The sequence below is a fragment of the Odocoileus virginianus genome, chromosome 32 (assembly GCF_023699985.2).
Source record: "Odocoileus virginianus isolate 20LAN1187 ecotype Illinois chromosome 32, Ovbor_1.2, whole genome shotgun sequence".
Lineage (NCBI taxonomy): Eukaryota > Metazoa > Chordata > Mammalia > Artiodactyla > Cervidae > Odocoileus > Odocoileus virginianus.
Window position 1 is genome coordinate 19,440,041 of NC_069705.1, and position 18,043 is coordinate 19,458,083.

General features: G+C 43.9%; 1 protein-coding gene across 1 annotated transcript in view; it reads left to right on the top strand.

Annotated features, from left to right (window-relative positions):
* Nucleotides 1-18,043, top strand: part of MFHAS1 (multifunctional ROCO family signaling regulator 1) — a 105,651-nt gene that overhangs the window by 82,461 nt on the left and 5,147 nt on the right. Inside the window, 1 exon segment of the mRNA XM_070459950.1 lies at nt 17,641-17,767. Coding sequence (XP_070316051.1) covers nt 17,641-17,767 — 127 coding nt within the window.

The following is an 18,043-nucleotide window of genomic DNA, read 5'->3' on the forward strand; positions in this document are numbered from 1 at the left end:
GAGCAGATGAGTAATGTGGTGTGATGTGCATCATGTGGGAACCCCTCTGGCTTCAGTGGGGAACAGACTGTGGGATCAGGAACTCAGCTAGGAGAGCATCACACATGCAGGCTGGTGGTAATGTGGGCTAGGGAGCTGATGACGTGGTCAGATAGATGGGTCTGAAGCTAGAGCAACGGCATGTGCCAATGTATTCAGTGTGTGTTGTAAGTGAAAAGGAGAGATATAAAGGAGTTCATGTACTTTTTCCAAAGTAACTGAAGAACAGAGTGGACATTCACAGACACGGGGAAGCTTGGAAAAGGAGTAACTTGGTGGGGCATGGGGCCAGTGGGAATCAAGAGTTTGATTTTAGACACATTAGTGTCCAAATGACAGTGTTTAATAGGTAGTCAGATCTCAGTGTGATATTCAGGCAAGAAGTCAGGACTGGAGGTGACCTGAGACCGTGGCTAGGCAAGTGGCCTGATTGCTGGGAGTTTCCACGTAGACTGAGCTGCCCCCGGAAGTGGCTCTTTGCCCTGATGAAGCCATCCTGTTTGGGGGTCCCTTACTTTCTAATGGACATTAACATTTTCATGATTATGTTCTTTTGGCTGCACTGAGGCTTCATTTGGAAGCCGGCTGCACCTACCTGCTGAAAGGTGTACCTGAAAAATAAGAAAAAATAGACTTAATTGAGTAAGAAGTCTTTCTTGTTCACAGCAACTTTGAAGAGGTTGGAGATGAGGGCTTGGCTGCCATTGGTCATGTGATATAATGCTTTTCACGATGCCAGGGGTGCTTTTTCTTTGTTTGAAACAGACTCAAATTTCTTAAAAAGCTGGAAATAGAACTGCCATATGACCCAGCAATCCCACTTTTGGGCATACACACCAAGGAAACCAGATCTGAAAGAGACACGTGCACCCCAATGTTCATCGCAGCACTGTTTATAATAGCCAGGACATGGAATTAACCTAGATGTCCATCAGCAGATGAATGGATGGGGAAGCTGTGGTACATATACACCATGGAATATTACTCAGCCATTAAAAAGAATTCATTTGAATCAGTTCTAATGAGATGGATGAAACTGGAGCCCATTATACAGAGTGAAGTAAGCCAGAAAGATAAAGACCATTACAGTATACTAACACATATATATGGAATTTAGAAAGATGGTAACGATAACCCTATATGCAAAACAGAAAAAGAGACTCAGATGTATAGAACAGACTTGTGGACTCTGGGAGAAGGCGAGGGTGGGATGTCTCAAGAGAACAGCATCGAAACATGTATATTATCTAGGGTGAAACAGATCACCAGCCCAGGTTGGGTGCATGAGACAAGTGCTCGGGCCTGGTGCACTGGGAAGACCCAGAGGGATCGGGTGGAGAGGGAGGTGGGAGGGGGGACTGGGATGGGGAATACATGTAAATCCATGGCTAATTCATTTCAATGTATGACAAAAACTACTGTAATGATGTAAAGTAATTAGCCTCCAACTAATAAAAATAAATGGAAAAAAAAAAAAAGAAAAGAAACAGACTCAAGTCCAGGCTGGATCTTCTGGGAATGAATCTTGGGTGGGGGAAGTAGATAAAGAAAAGCTGATGTTGGAAGAGGGTCTGGCTGGACCACTTTCCTGGTAGTGTTTGTTTATACAAGTGGGTGATATTATGCATGTGCAAAGTAAGGAGGTGGAAGAATTTAAAGGTTCCTTCCAGGCTTTGTGGGTCTGACTCTACTTTGTGGGGTCTTTCAGGCCCCTTTAGTGGCTTCTCAGCGCCCTCCTCACCCAGAGAAATTCATTCTGCCTGCCCCTTCCTTTCTCCAAAGGAAAAATGAATTTACAGGAATTCTTGTTGTCTTCCTTTGGAGACAGGAAGGTAAGATAGTTTCCGACTGTTCTTCAGGATTGCTGAAGAACAATTCAGATTGCTCCCTTTGTCCTTCAAAACCAGATCCACTTCGACAAGGTGGCCTGGCCACTGTTTCAAATTTCAGTTCAAGTCCTAAAGGTTCCTCCCCTTTTCAGATGTGAGGAGAACTCAAGTTGAAGGGAAACCGTTTTTCTTCTGAAGGCTTTTATGAAACCGTCTGCATTCATTCCTCTGAGCCTGGAACTGTTCCCAGGAAGAAGTAGGTGACAGGCTATCCAAATAAAGAGTCACCTTTTGAAAGCACTCCAGCCCAGCAGCGTGGGGACTTTTTATGATCCTGACTTGCATCTTGAGAGCAGGCAGGCCAGAGCTGGGTCTGGCCTCAGTTCCTCCTCCCCCTCTCCTCCCCTTAGCGCACTTTGATCTGTGAAGCATGTCTAATCCTCGGCCAAGTCTGCTAGAACTTTATCCAAAGCAGGAAAAGGGGAAATATTTTTCCTTTCTTGGGTGGATTTGTATTTATATAAACCCTTAGCAATGCTGATGGAGCCAAGTGGCCAGCACACACGTCTGAGGAGCGGGGGGTTGGAATGACTGAGTGGGAACGGGTAGGGAAGTGGGTCCCTGTTCCCTGGGTCAGCGTTGACATGGGTCAGAGGTCGGGAGAGGGTGGTGTAAGTCCTTGCGTGCATTTTGCTGGAGGATGTGCTTATACATAAGGCCGTTTATACAGCAGCTCAAGTTGAGCCAGCAGCTGATCAATTAACTCCAGATCATAACTCCAGTGAGATATCTGTATGTATGTGAATGATCAGTTCACTTTATTTCTTCTGTCGTCACTCAGAATATAGGGTGTGGAAGGTCTTAGCTGTCCTCTGAAACTTTAGTGTCGGAAACTTGACCTTCTCACCATGTGTCCGTTATTGATTTACTGATACTTGCATGGATCTGTCCACACTTTTTTGGACCAGCCCTTGCCATGTCTCAAGGGTAGCGAGTTTTCGCTTTTTTATTGAGGTAACACTGACCTGTAACATTATGTAAGTTTCATGTGTACAACAACATATTTCTACTTCTGTCTACCCTACAGTGTGCTCACCCCCCAAAACTCAGTTTCTATCTATCACCATCTATTTCAGTTCAGTTCAGTCACTCAGTCATGTCCAACTCTTTGCGACCCCATGAACCATAGCACACCAGGCCTCCCCGTCCATCACCAACTCCCAGAGTTTACCCAAACTCATGTCCATTGAGTCAGTGATGCCATCCAACCATCTCATCCTCTGTCGTCCCCTTCTCCTCCTGCCCCCAATCCCTCCCAGCATCAGGGTCTTTTCCAATGAGTCAACTCTTCGAATGAGGTGGCCAAAGTACTGGAGTTTCAGCTTCAGCATCAGTCCTTCCAATGAACACCCAGGACTGATCTTTAGGATGGACTGGTTGGATCTCCTTGCAGTCCAAGGGACTCTCAAGAGTCTTCTCCAACACCACAGTTCAAAAGCCTTTTTAACTCCCCCGACCTCATCCTTTCCCTCCTGGGAGCCATTGTTCTCTTCTCTGTAGCTATATGTTTCTTTTTGTTTAGTTTAATTTGTTCATTTGTTTTTGCTTATTAGTTTTTTATATTCCCTATGAGTGACATCAGACAGTATTTGTTTTTCTCCATCTTATTTCAGGGTGGTGAGTTTTTCAGGCATGTTTCACATCGATATGATGGCTTTCTGGTCCTAAAACCACTTCCTTTAAGCTCCAAGTGGTGCCTCATGGGTCTATGTTTCTAGGCTGCCGCATGATTTGTTTTCAGACATTCTAGAGAAATCTTGTACAGAATCTAAAGATAGGATCCCTTGTCCTTGTGGTATCATGATATGTCTGTTGTCACCAAGTCATGTTATTTAGTCACTAAGTCGTGTCCTACTCTTTTGACCTCCTAGACTATAGCCCGCCAGGCTCCTCTGTCCATGGGATTTCCCAGGCAAGAATACTGGAATGGATTGCCATTCCCTCCTCCAGGAGATCTTCCCAACCCAGGGATCACACCTGTCTCCTGCACTGGCAGGCAGATTCTTTACCACTCAGCCACCAGGGAAGCACATGGTCTGGGCTAAGTCTGGGCATGATGAAGTTATTGACAACAGCCAGTGTACAGAAAATTGATATAAATCAATCTTTTAAATTTTTTAAAAATTTATTTATTTTAATTGGATGCTAATTACTTTACACTATTGTAGTGGTTTTTGCCATACATTGACATGAATCAGCCATGGGTGTACATGTGTTCCCCATCCTGAACCCCCCTCCCACCTCCCTTCCCATCCCATCCCTCAGAGTCATCCCAGTGCACCAGCCCTGAGTGCCCTGCTTCATGCATGAAACCTGGACTGATGATCCATTTCACATATGGTAATATACATGTTTCAATGCTATTCTTTCAAAGCATCCCACCCTAGCCTTTCCCCACAGAGTCCAAAAGACTGTTCTTTACATCTGTGTCTCTTTTGCTGTCTCACATATAGGATCATCATTACCATCTTTCTAAATTCCATATATATGCGTTAATATACTATATTGGTGTTTTTCTTTCTGACTTACTCTGTTTCATCCACCCAGTTTCATCCACCTCATTAGAACTGATTCAAATGCATTCTTTTTAATAGCTGAGTAATACTCCATTGTGTATATGTACCACAGCTTTCTTATCCTTTTGTCTGCTGATGGACATCAAGGTTGCTTCCCTGTCCTGGCTATTGTAAACAATGGAGTTGTTGCTTCCATGTCCTGGCTATTGTAAACAATGGAGTAATACTCCATTGTGTATATGCAACACAGCTTTCTTATCCTTTTGTCTTCTGATGGGCATCTAGGTTGCTTCCATGTCCTGGCTATTGTAAACAATGCTGCGATGAACATTGGGGTACATGTGTCTCTTTCAATTCTGGTTTCCTCGGTGTGTGTGTGCCCAGCAGTGGGATTGCTGGGTCTTATGGACAGAAGATGATTGTCCTCATAGTTACATTTGCTTTTAATTACATAAAGCTCTATCTATGTAATTAAACAGTTCTATTTCCAGTTTTTTAAGGTATCTCCACACTGTTTTCCATAGTAGCTGTACTAGTTTGCATTCCCACCAACAGTGTAAGGGAGTTCCCTTTTGTCCTCACCCGCTCCAGCAGTTATTGTTTGTAGACTTTTTGATAGTAGCCATTCTGACTGGCATGAGATGGTACCTCATTGTGATTTTGATTTGCATTTCTCTGATAATGAGTGATGTTGAGCATCTTTTCATGTGTTTGTTAGCCATCTGTATGTCTTCTTTGGAGAAATGTCTGTTTAGTTCTTCAGCCCATTTTTTGTGATATAAATCAATCTTTTATTTCACAATTTTTTTTCTCTTTCCAAACCCAAAGCCAGTGCAAGCACCTCAGATTCTGGCAACCTCCCTGGAGGAATTCTCCTGCATGTTAATAAGTGCCATGGGGGCCACATTCACCTGCTGTCCCAGGATGTTTATCCTGGCCCCCCCAGGAATATGTGTCTGATGGGGCCTCGAACTTCAAAGGGGAACCTTCTCCAAATTTCTCCCTGGCATCTCACCCCAATGCTGGGATGGACACCTGAGGAAGAAAACTCCCCGGGGACCCTAGGACTCTATCAGCAGGTGAAGAGTCTAGACAGAAAAACATCCTGGAGGAGGAGGAGGAGAGGATGAGGGCTCTTGTTTCACTACAGGTAGTGGAAATGGGGGGATGTAGAAGGGGAATTTCAAAGTGCTGAGCGTGAGGAAGCCAGTGGGGAACAATGGTGCAGAGGGTTGCATGTGTGCAAATAAAAACATAGAATTGAAGAAGGGGAAAAAAAAGACATTAAGAAGAGGAAGTGTACACTTGTGATGTGAGGGAAGATCTGCAAAGAAATTTTGTCAGCAGTTTTTTTTCACTCCTTGGTTGAACTTTTGCCAAATGCTTGATCTGAGGTCCCAGCTCTTTTGATCCAGAAGAGACCTATGTGATGATCCATCCAGGAGGCGCCTTGGACCAAATGCCATTCTTCTTAGTGGAACCAAATGCCATTCTTCTTAGTGGAGCATATCTGAGACGCTTAGTCACCTCCTTCTGTCCCTCAAACAAACAAAAAGCTTTATGTAATTAAAAGCAAATGTAACTATCAGGACAATCAACTTCTGTCCCGAATTGGGTTAGACAAGGAAAGGCTGGGCTTGTCTGCTCCCAGTGGAGCACTGGGCAAAAAAGGAAAAATTCAAATTGTGCGTCATCTGTGCCCGGATTTGGGGCAGGGGAGGCTTGGCTTCCATTGAGTTACTCATCAGGACTGTCTGAGGGCTTCACAGGCTAGCATCATTTTTATTGAATTGAATGCGTCAGAGAAGACATCAGGAGCATGTTCTTTGTTTTTCCTTCTGCCTGTAACTGTCATCACTGGCGCCACCTTGGAGGGTGCTGGGAAGAAGCTGAAGTATTGAAATTTTGTTTGTCCAGTGCAGCCTAATGACAGGCCATGAAAACTCGCTGAAGGTGGGTACTGAGTTGTACCCTTAGTTCAAGGTCATCTCTAAGAACCCCAGCTGGCCTGCTTCTGTATGGCTTGTTGTAGATTGTACTCTCTTAATGATAAGACTTTAAAATTGTCCCCAAAGCTTCAAGGCACAGAAGGGCATTTCTGAGTGATTTTTTAAAACAAAGACCCAGCATTAAGAATCAAAACTGAACTTGAGAATGCAACAGATCTTGGAGACAGAAATGCCTTTACACTGTTAACTTGCCTAGATCTCACTGGGTTCCGACATTTTGAAGAATGACATGACTAAATGGTGAAATGAAAACAGTTCTGGAAGAGATTCACGGTGTCTGATGGTGTGAGTTTTTGCAGCTGCCTTCGGAATTCATAACTTAGGATATGTCCGATTATTAAGTGGTCCGATCAGTCTGACATATTTCCAAGAGGAACAAATTGAGCCAAAAGCAAAGCGTTCACAGGAGGAACGCAGAATCCCTGAAGTTTAGGGAACCCTTCTTGGAGTCTTAGAGTGCCCTAAGAGTATATGGTATGGCCAGGTGCTGGATGAGAGCTGTGGGCACCCCAGCTGACTTCCCTGTGACTGAGCAGAAAGACACCTGCTGAATCTAGGGGTACCCCAGTTTCCTGGCATGTTCAGTAACTCCCAGGGGACCTCCCTGGAGCGTTTTGAGGGTGGCCTAGCTGGCTTTCTCGTTAACTCAGCAGCACCCAGTGGGGGCAGCTTTTCAGGGACTCCAGTCAGCACCCCCATCTAGCCTCATTTCAACAGCATGCTCCCTACCTTCCCCCGCAAGACAGCTTCCTGGGGAATTTCGTCAGCACCCAGAGGACAGTTCGCTGCTGGCTTCAGCCACCTGACTGTGAACTGGTCTGGCCTGGGCAGCCCAGCGGGCTTCTCCCCAATCCAAGGGCTGCACCCCACCCCACTCCAGCTCACGAGATCTGACTCTTGGCCTGGCCAAGGGCTCCCCCACACCCAAGCTCTTCTTTCTTGACTCTTCTCCCTCAGCTTTGGCATATTCTTTAGAATTCTCTTTCCCCTTGGGAGTGAATCCCCTGTAATAGGTTAATGATTATTTATATTAAACCTTAGTCTGTGGTTTCTGTCTCCTGAGTAGGCTGAACCATAGAGCCAGTAAATCTTAGCCAAGATTGGAACAAAGGCTAATTCCAGAACCAAACTGCTTGGTAACATTTCTCTGCAACCAGCAGTTTCATATACACTGAGGTGATTGTTGTGATTAAAGTGCTTTAGACTGATTTATTTTTGTCTTTTTAAATTTTTATTGGAGTGGGATTGATTTACAATGTTGCATTAGTTTCAGGTGTATAGCAAAGTGAACCAGTTATACATATATTTACTGTTTTTTTATATTCTTTTCCCATACAGAGTATCACAGAGTATTAAGTAGAGTTCCCTGTGCTATAAGTAGGTCCTTGTTAATTATCTTTATACAATAATAGAGTATATACATTAATCCCAAACTTCCAGTTTATCCTTCCCCCCCGGGACCACAAGTTTGTTTTCTACATCTGTAACTCTACCTCTGTTTTGTGAATAAGTTCACATGTACCATTGTTTTTTTTTAAGATTCTATATATATATATATGTGATATCATATGATGTGGTCTTTCTCTGACTTCACTATGTATGACAGTCTCTAGGTCCATCCATGTTACTGCAAATGGCATTATTTCATTTTTTTATGGCATTATTATTCCACTGTATATATGTACCACGTCTTCTTTAGCTACTTCTCTGTCAGTGGACATTTAAATTGCTTCCAGTTCACTTCAGTCGCTCAGTCGTGTCTGACTCTTTGCGACCCCATAGATTGCAGCACGCCAGGCCTCCCTGTCCATCACCAACTCCCAGAGTCCACCCAAACCCATGTCCATTGAGTCAGTGATGCCATCCAACCATCTCATCCTCTGTCGTCCCTGTCTCTTCCTGCCCTCCATGTCTTGGCTTTTGTAAATAGTGCTGCAGTGAATACTGGGGTGCATGTAATCTTTTGCAGTTACGGTTTTGTCTGGGTGTAAGTGCAGGAGTGGGATTGCTGGATGATAGGGTAGTTCTATTTTTAGTTTTTAAGGAAATTCCATACTGTTCTCCATAGTGGCTGTACCAATTTACATTCCCACCAATAGTGTAAGAAGGTTCCCTTTTCTCCACACCCTCTCTAGCATTTACTGTGTATAGATTTTTTTGATGATGGCCATTCTGACTGGTGTGAGGTGATACCTCATTGTATTAATAGTTTTAATTTGCATTTCTCTAATAATTAGTGATGTTGAGCATCTTCTCATGGGCTTTTTGGCAATCTGTATGTCTTTGTTGAGATGTCTACTTAGACTTTCTACCCATTTTTTGATTGGGTTGTTTTTTATATTGAGTTACATGAGCTGTTAGTATATTTTGGAGATAAATCCATTGTCAGTTGCTTTGTTTGCAGTTCATCACATCGGCCTCCAGGGCCCTTTTGCTGGGTTCCTTTCTCTTTTTTATCTTCTAAGCCTTGTGATCTTTCACTCACTCACTCCTGCATCTACCCACATGTTCATTTTAGTAGTCAGACACAGAGCCTTAGAGCGGGAAAAAACTCAGAGATGAACAACGCCACTTGCCCAATTCTGTTTTTCAGGTGTGGGGTAACCAGCTCAGAGTACAAATGGCAGGTACAACATAACTCACAGCGTCTTAGAAAATTGTTTCTGGTTGTGGTCCCCATTTCCACCTCCCATTCTTTCCTCAGGCCTCTTCAGTCACACACCCATCCCCACCTTATGTCAAAGGCTCCGGTCACCTCCAAACCCAGTGGCCCTTTGTCTGTTACTTTGCTTTCCACCCAGCAGAATTTGGTACGGCTGGTCACCCCTTTTTCTTGAAGGGGTCTGGTTTCTTTTGTGAAGCCATGATCTCCTGCCTCATGGCAGTTCCTGGCCGGCCTCGCATCTTTCAGCCGTCAGCTAGGAGAACCCCAGGCTCTGTCTCCAGTTCCTTTCGCTTCTCTATCTACTTACTTTCCTGGGTGACCTCATTCACTTTTATGCCTTTACTGGATCACATGTTTGCTGATTTCTCCCGACTCTCTACCTCCAGCCTTAACCTTTTCCCCAAAGTCCAGAATTGGACAAGTAGTTGCACACTTATCATGTATTACCATGTTTACACATGTTTGCTGATTTCTCCCGACTCTCTACCTCCAGCCTTAACCTTTCCCCTTAAGTCCAGAATTTAAAAAGTAGTTGCACACTTATTATGTATTACTATGCTTGTCTAACTTGACCAAACGAGAGCTCAGATCTCTTTTCGGATCTCAGGTCAAGTCAGATCTAACTTGACCAAAAGACAGCTCCTAATTTCTCCCCTTCCCACAAGTCACTTCTCTCTTAGTCTCACAAATAGCACCACTAGCTGTCATCTTCCCAGACCAAAGATTTGAAATTACCCTTGGTTATTCTCCGCCTCTTACCTCCACATCCAAGTCATTGGAAGTCTGCTGACTGCCTACAGAACACATCATTCTCTCCATCTCCGTAGGCGCCTCTCCAGACCAGGCCTCTACCACCTCTCGCCTGGGCTCATCTCTGTGCCCCCTCAAGTCCCCCCCGCCTTCCTTTTGCCGTCTTTACACAGCCACCAGAGTGATCTTCTCAGATCAGATGCTGTTACCCCATTTAAAACCTTCTGCATGGCTCTTTACCACTTAGAATAAAAACCAAACAGTCCCCCTGGTCTGCAGAGTCCCCATGATCTGGGCCTCACTCACTTCCTTCCTCCTCTTGTCATGTTTCTCCTTCACTCCACAATCTAGACTGGGCAACCAAGCGTCTTCCTACTTTCATGATTTTGCATTAGTGGTTTCCTCGGCCTGGAATGTTCTTCCCATGGTTTGCTTCTCCTTATCATTCAGATTTCAGCTTTAACATCACCAACTCGGAGAGGCATCTCAGGCAACCCAGTCAATCTCTTTCTCTCATTACCCTGTTTTAATGATCTGTGTAATGAGGTTTTAAGTAGTTAGTTTTTTTTTCTCACCAATCTTCCTCCTACACTCTAAGCTTCACGAAATCAGGGACCGTTGTCTACCTCATTCCCTGCTGTTCTCTCAGAGTCTCTGGAGCTGCCTGCATCACATTAGTTGGTGGTGGTTATGTACCTGTTGAATGAATGGTGAACTCAGTGGCAGAACCAGGCCTAGGACATAAATTTTCCTCTTTTGTTTCATATCTGATTTATACCAGGATTTCTTTTGCCAGTAAAGTCATTCCTGCCTCTTAAGTTACTGTGCCTCCTGTATACTGAAAGGTTAAGATTTCCAAAAACAATTCCAAAGCCACATTACCTTTAATTCATTCTGATTTTAAATTTACTTGTAAATTTCACCTTTCATTTAAATATGATAGAAAAGACCACATTCAGTGACAGTTTGTGACCCATATCCCTTGGTTTTAAAACTTTTTTCCCATTTATTCCAATTGGCTATTATAAAATGGCCCTTTAAGATACTTTTATAAGTATCTTTACCTCGTGATAAAGATGTCAGCTGGTGATGGGTCCAATCCTGGGCTTGGGGATAGAGGGCCCAGGTCTGTTGTTGCTCTTGACATGGACTCGCTGTGTTACTTCCTCTGTGTCAGTTTCTCTTCTTAAAAAGTCATTAACTCATAGTCACAATGCATTTTTTTAAAATCAAGACCACCAAAAGGTACAACAGACTCTATTTCCTCGGAGCAGTGGCCCACCTGGAGCCTCCCAGCCACTGTGCTGTGAGGAGGCTCAGCTCTGGGAACCCTCCCCTGAGCCAGAATGAGGCAGTCAGACCTGCAACAGCTGGTTTAGTGGGAACCCACAGGTACGAGGGATCGCCTCTGCTCCCTTTTCTCATGCCCTTGAGTGCGCACAGTGGTATGTTTTTATTATGTTTTTATTCAATGCACTTGACTTACAGTTTGTGTTAGTTTCAGGTATACACTGTAGTGATTCATTTTTGCAGATTATACTCCACTATATGTTATTATGAGATAATGGCTATAATTCCCAGGGCTGACAGTATATCCTTGTTGCTTATCTATTTTATGTATATTATTTTGTATCAATATCGTACTCCTAAACTGTCCCTCCCCCTTCCCTCTTCCCTTTGGTAACCACTAGTTTTTCTGTACCTGTGAGTGTTTCTGTTTCGCCATAGACATTTGTTTGTATTTTTTAGATTTCACATATAAGTAGCATCATACAGTGTTTGTTCTTCATTCTCTGACTTATTTTGTTAAGCATAATGTTTTCTAGGTCCTTTGATGTTGCTCTAAGTGGCAACATTCCATTCTTTCTTATGATCAAGTAACATTCTATTGTATGTATCCACTACATCTTCTTTATCCAGTTACCCAGTGATGGGCATCTGGGTTGCTTTCATATTTTAGCCATTATAAACACTGCTGTTATGAAAATTAGGTGCATGTATCTTTTCAAATTAGTGTTTTCCCAGATACATAACCAGGAGTGGAACTACTGAACCATAGGGTAGTTCTGTTTTAATTTTTTGAGGAACCTCTATACTTTTTCCATAGTGGCTGCACTAACTTACTTTTCCAGTGTTGACTCCTCCTATGTGTATACTTTTTAGGTTTTATTCTAAGACAAGATGTCCTTTTATTTTTCTCTGGCTCTCGTCTTCCATATAAAAGTGACTGTGGGGTTCTCCCATTTTTTGCTTCTCTGATAACTCTGTGGGCTTGCAGAGTGGGAGCCTTCCTGCTCATCCGTTTCTGAGGGTACTGCCTTTGCCCTGAGGGGATGGGGGAACATGTATTTGTGTATCATTGTGCCTCATCCAGCATCACGTTGAATTAAAAGACAGCAGTGGACTTTGGGCAGTGGAAGAGTGAACTTCAGAATATTCCAACTCAACGAGGCCTCGAAATCTAGATAATTCCTTGTTTAATACCTATATAATTGCTTATTTTAAAATTTCCAGACCACTTTTCTGTTTTGAGGGATGTTGATAACTCAGAACTTCCTGGATTAGGAAGCAGGTTTTATTTGCACAGAAAAAGACAGGTTTGGGGCTTTTGAAATATTGTGGTTTGGTCAGAGTAATACACTTTCAGTATTTTGCATAATGTGCCAATATTTGTGAATTCTGATGATAAGCAGAAAAAAGACAAGGTCATTTCACTTATCTCCTGTTGTTTAAAGATAAGTCATAATAAAACTTGGTTTTCTATTTTTTCATAAGGGGAAAAACAGCTGATGAGAGTTCACTAGCATGTTAACCAGAAATCTTGAGACAAAGTAATTAAGTAAGAATAGCTTTTCGTAACTTTAATGGGCACAAAGAGACCGTAAGCTGTGTAGCCTCAGTGGATGCAGTGGTCTGTTCATCTGGCCAGATTTCTGCTTCTTCAGGAAGACTGTATGAAGACCCTACATGAATAGAAAATTGCCAACAGAGGAGAAAGCACCAGCATTTAAAGCTGGCACCTCCCATCAGTATGAAGCATACTTAGTCTTTTTCTTAATTGACTCAAGCATAAAAATAAATTACCTGAGGACCTTTAGGCCTGAATGACCCATTTCACTCCAAATCTATTTGTGTTCCTTATCAGTTTATGTTTCTAATGAGAATGCACTTTCAAATTTACTTTCTACATAGAAATATCAGTCTGTTTTTACTGACTACAGAGAATTTTTTTCTTCTGAACTGTGTCTTACTTTTTAATCATCTCCCCTTCATTGAATATTTGAGATGGTTACCAAGTTTTCAATGTTTTATAGGACTACAGAGAATTCTGTCTGCTGAATTGTGTCATAATTTTTAATCATTTCCTCTTTGTTGAACATTTGAGATGGTTACCAAGTTTTCACTGTTATATAAACAGTGTTGCTATGAATAGTCATTGTATAATTTTTGCCAGAAAGAAAGACCCATTCCTTGAAGTAAATCCCTAAAAATGGAAATATACCAGGTCTCATGTATATTTCTCCTTACTCTATTGGTAACACATTTTCTGTGAATATGACATTTCATCTTGCAGCTCCCACCAACTTTGGAATTTTTTTATTAGCGTTTGCTAGTAATAACAGATGCATCATAAATCTAAAATTGCCACACTTCTAGGTCTTTTCCAGTCCTGCAAATCAGGACTGTCCTTCTGTCCTTCTTATTAGTCTGTCCTTCTCATTCATTCTCTAGCATCTCATAACTTCCTTTGGGGCACCCACCACACACAGTAAGTACATCGTTCTTCTTTTCGTGTACGTGATTCTCTCCAATGCCCAAACCCTCCCCCTCAAGGTCCTGGCGTTAGACTCCTCTATCCCTACTCTCCTCACACAGTAAGATCTCCCTAAAGTGAAAGTCGCTCAGTCGTATCCAACTCTTTGCAACCGCATGGACTTGTCCAGGGAATTGTCCAGGCCAGAATACTGGAGTGGGTAGCCTTTCCCTTCTCCAGCAGACCTCCCTGACCCAGGAATCAAACCTGGGTCTCCTGCATTGCAGGCAGATTCCTTACCAACTGAGCTATCAGAGAAGCCCCACTAATTAGATGCTCAACCAATAGCCCTGCTTTTGTTTGAAAATCAAGTTTGTGTTATGGAAATCTGAGCCGATTTAGCTTCTATTTTAAGTAGCTAACACATTAGGAACCACTCTCTGTATTATTGATTAGTTTTGGGGGTTTTTCTGGTGGGGGGGGGAAGGCTATTTTTCTTACTTTCTAATTCAGCAACTGGGCACATTTCTTAAATTCTCAGAACCCTGGCCCCATACAGTAGCTTATTTGAGTGCACATGTGTCCTGGAGCTTGTAAGCAATTCTGTTTCTTGCTCTGTCCTCCACAGTTCAAGTGAATTTTTCATATGCATGAAATTTCTTGAGGACTTCAATTTTCCAACTGTTTCAATGGCTAGCAGCCCTGCTGGGGTAGGACCCAAACAAAACCAGTTACCTAGATCTTTGTGAGTCTGGAAATCTGGGGCGGGGAGCATAAAGCTCTTGGTTTAGAGAAACCGATAGCCAATGCTTAATAGTCAACTGCAAGTTATTTCGAATCCTCTGGCAAACCGGTCTTCTCACCACAGTAGCCCCAGCAAGGAAGCCAGCCATGCAGAAACCGCCGCCTGCGGCTGTGCCGTGTGTGTTCAGTAGTTCAGTCGAGTCCGACTCTTTGCAACCCTTTTTTAGGACTGTAGCCCACCAAGCTCCTCTGACCATGGGGTTTTCAGGCAAGAATACTGAAGTGGGTTGCCATTTCCTCCTCCAGGGGATCTTCCAAACCCAGGTATTGAACCCACATCTGCATTGCAGGTAGATTCTTTACCACGGAGAAATCAGGGAAGCCAGGCTGGGGGCTTACCGTCAGCATTTGTTATCCTGGGCTCTTAGGCAGATGCAGGCAGAAGGAGTCAAGCCTGTGTGAAAATTCCAACCGGGAGAGAGTCCTCAGGGGAAGCCAGAGATCTCCAGTCTAGGTTCAAGCCTTGGGAGTAACCTTTGGACAGAAAGTAGAAATTGAAAATATCAGGTGAGGAACAGGGGAGAGCGGTCCAGGAGTGGGGACATTAACAGGCATGAGTGGTTCAGAACATCCTCTTGGGGCAGTCATAACCCCATGGTACGCAGGCGGTTGGTTGGTTTAAAGCTCTCTGTGGGACTCGGAGCAAATCTGTTAAACTCAGAGAGCTTCTGACTCATAAAGTGGTATTTGGACTGGATGACTTCCAAGGTTCAGTCTGGTGTAACACACTCTTTTTTATGACTTTGAGAGCATTTAATGTTTATGGTTTTAATTTTCCTTTTTATAATTTGAGATCTTTTTCTAGCTGGTATCAGATACCATGTATCCATGATACAAGCTAATGATGCTAAATCAACTTTTGCAGTCATTTGCTGTTTATACTAGTTTGGTTGTGCGTGCTCAGCCACTTTAGTCGCGTCTGCCTCTGTGCAACCCCATGGACCATAGCCCCCCAGGCTTCTTGGTCCATGGGATTCTCCAGGCAAGAATACTGGAATGGGTTGCCATGCCCTCCTGCAGGGGATCTTCCCAACCCAGGGATCAAACCTGCATCCCTTACGTCTCCTGCAAGCCCTTAGCTCGGCTAAGAAACTCAAATTACATTAGATTCATATTGTTCAAAGTCATAAAAACAGGTGTCTTTCATAAGAGTACAAATATGTCAATACTTAGTTCATTACTGAATAATAGCATTTGGGGACTACTTTTCTAGGAAAGATATGTTCTGGGGTAAAGCACCAGTCTCCACCGTGCGGGGGTCGGGGGGAAGAGCCCCAGAGATGGGCTGCCCAGGTCACGTTGCCCAGTCAGTCCCTGCCGAGGCTTGACTCTGGGAACATCACATAACCTCCCTGCAGATTAGCTTCCTCTTTTACAAAACAGCCTTCCCCCATGGCTCAGATGCTAACAAATCTGCCTGCAATGGGAGACTTGGGTTCAATCCCTGGGTCGGGAAGATCTCTTGGAAGAGGGCATGGCAACCGGCTCCAGATTCTTACCTGGATAATTCCATGGACAGAGGAGCCCGGCCGGCTACAGTCCATGGGGTCTCAAAGAGTCAGATGCAAGTGAGTGACCTAACACTTTCACACTTCTCACTTTTGCAGAATGAGGATAAACCTTATAGTAACATTGCAAAGATGAAATGAGATGTATATTTAAAGCTGTGTGTTCAGTGCTGGCATTATGGTTATGCTCTATCAACGTGAGTTCTGCTGAAGGTGAGATGTTTAGATATATGGATTCTGAGGCAAAGGATTTTTGGTTTGTATCCTCACATGTTGGCATACACTCTGGTTCCCCAGAATTTCAAATCAGTAATACAAGTGATGGCTGTCACAGAGTCGGTGGTTTTTTTGCAGTAGCATCTTTCCCCAGTTGGCATATGATTTGTCTCTTTGGTTTATTTACTTTGTAAGTAGGGGAATTTGGCACCATTGTCTGCCAAAATCTATTTTTTGAATTTTTCTGAGCAAGAGCACCATGCTGACCATGAAAACAAAGAAAGATCAGGGTGCTCCTGGTTAAGTGGATGGTGGGGAGGAAACCGAAGGCGTCGCTGGTCTTAGGGGGGATTTGATGATCTGGTTGGAGAGTTTGTATCCAGGGCAGAGTACACAGATTGCCTTTGGGGCTTGTGGTAATCCAGTAAGTGAATTATCTGTTTTTACTAGCTCCAGTGACTCACAAGAGAGCACTGTGCTGGTCCTTTCAAATCTGCACACCTACCTACCCAGGAAATCCTCTTGCCAGCTTGAAGCTGGGCTGTTTACCTTGATAACACACCTTTAGTCGAATGCCCTTCCAGATCATTAACGCAGGGCTTTGTTGCAAGGCTGCCGCGACTCCCATCTGCCTGGATCCTAATTACGAACGCCTCCTTGGCAGCTCTGCCTCTCTGGGGCTCCAGGGACCCTGGCTCAGTTTGCCGCGACGTCTAGATACAGATCTCTGGAGCCTGTCTGTGGAAAGGAAGGTGAGGAAAATAGCGGCAGATGCTGCCTTTGTCTGGAACGGTGGCCTTCCCACCACCACCGTTAGCAGCTTGTCCGCTTCACCATGGAGAATGTTCTAAGGACAGAGCCTGTTTTGCTCTGATTGATCGTTTGTTCTCCGACTCTCTCTCCTTCCTGCCTCCCCTGTTCCCCCCACCCCCAAGTGCTGGATTCCTGTTTATGGTGGTCCCATTTGTTTTTTTAAACCTGTATTTATTCATTGCTATATCGTGTAGCATGTGGGATCTTAGTTCCCCGACCAGGGATTGAACCTGTGCCCCGTGCAGAGTCTTAACCACTAGACCACCAGGGAAGTCACAAAGTGGTCCTATTTTTGAAGGCAAGTCTCACTCATTAGGGCTTCCCTGGTGACTCAGATGGTAAAGAATCCACCTGCAGTGCGGGAGACCTGGGTTTGATCCCTGGGTTGTAAAGATCCTCTGGAGCAGGGCATGGCAGCCCACTCCGGTATTTTTGCCTGGAGGATCCCATGGACAGAGGAGCCTGGCGGGCTACAGTCCATGTTGTAGCAGAGAGTCGGACACGACCGAGAGAATAAGCACAGCACAGATTTAGGTGTGTGCAGACACAAACATACACATGCACACAAAACACTGAAAGCTACTAGGATGATACCCTGTGAGTAGATTCTCACAAGAACTTTCATACAAGCTCTATATACCCCACTCATTAACACATGTTTCTCTCTCTGCCTGCAGGGGAGTTGCTGAGTCAGCCCAGACCAGAGGGAGTGGCAGAGATCATCTGCCCCAAGAACGGCAGCGAGCGAGTGAATGTTGCCTTGGTTTACCCACCCACACCAACTGTGATCAGCCCGTGTTCCAAGTGAGTTCTGATCCCATAGCCCCCGTCCCTCACCCTTGGACCTGCCTCAGTCATTGTAAGAACAAAAAGCCAAGTTAAAGTACCTTTCATCAAACTCTGAAAAGCCCCCCTCCCAGGGCAGACCTAGTTTTCTGGGTGGCAGCAAGACCATGGCTTATACAACAATCTAGGAACTTTCATGTTTTGTTATTTGTGGTTTTCTTTTGCTGATAAAAGTTAACAGCATTTTAAAATAGCTTTCTTGAGATATTATCCACATATTATACGGCTCACTCA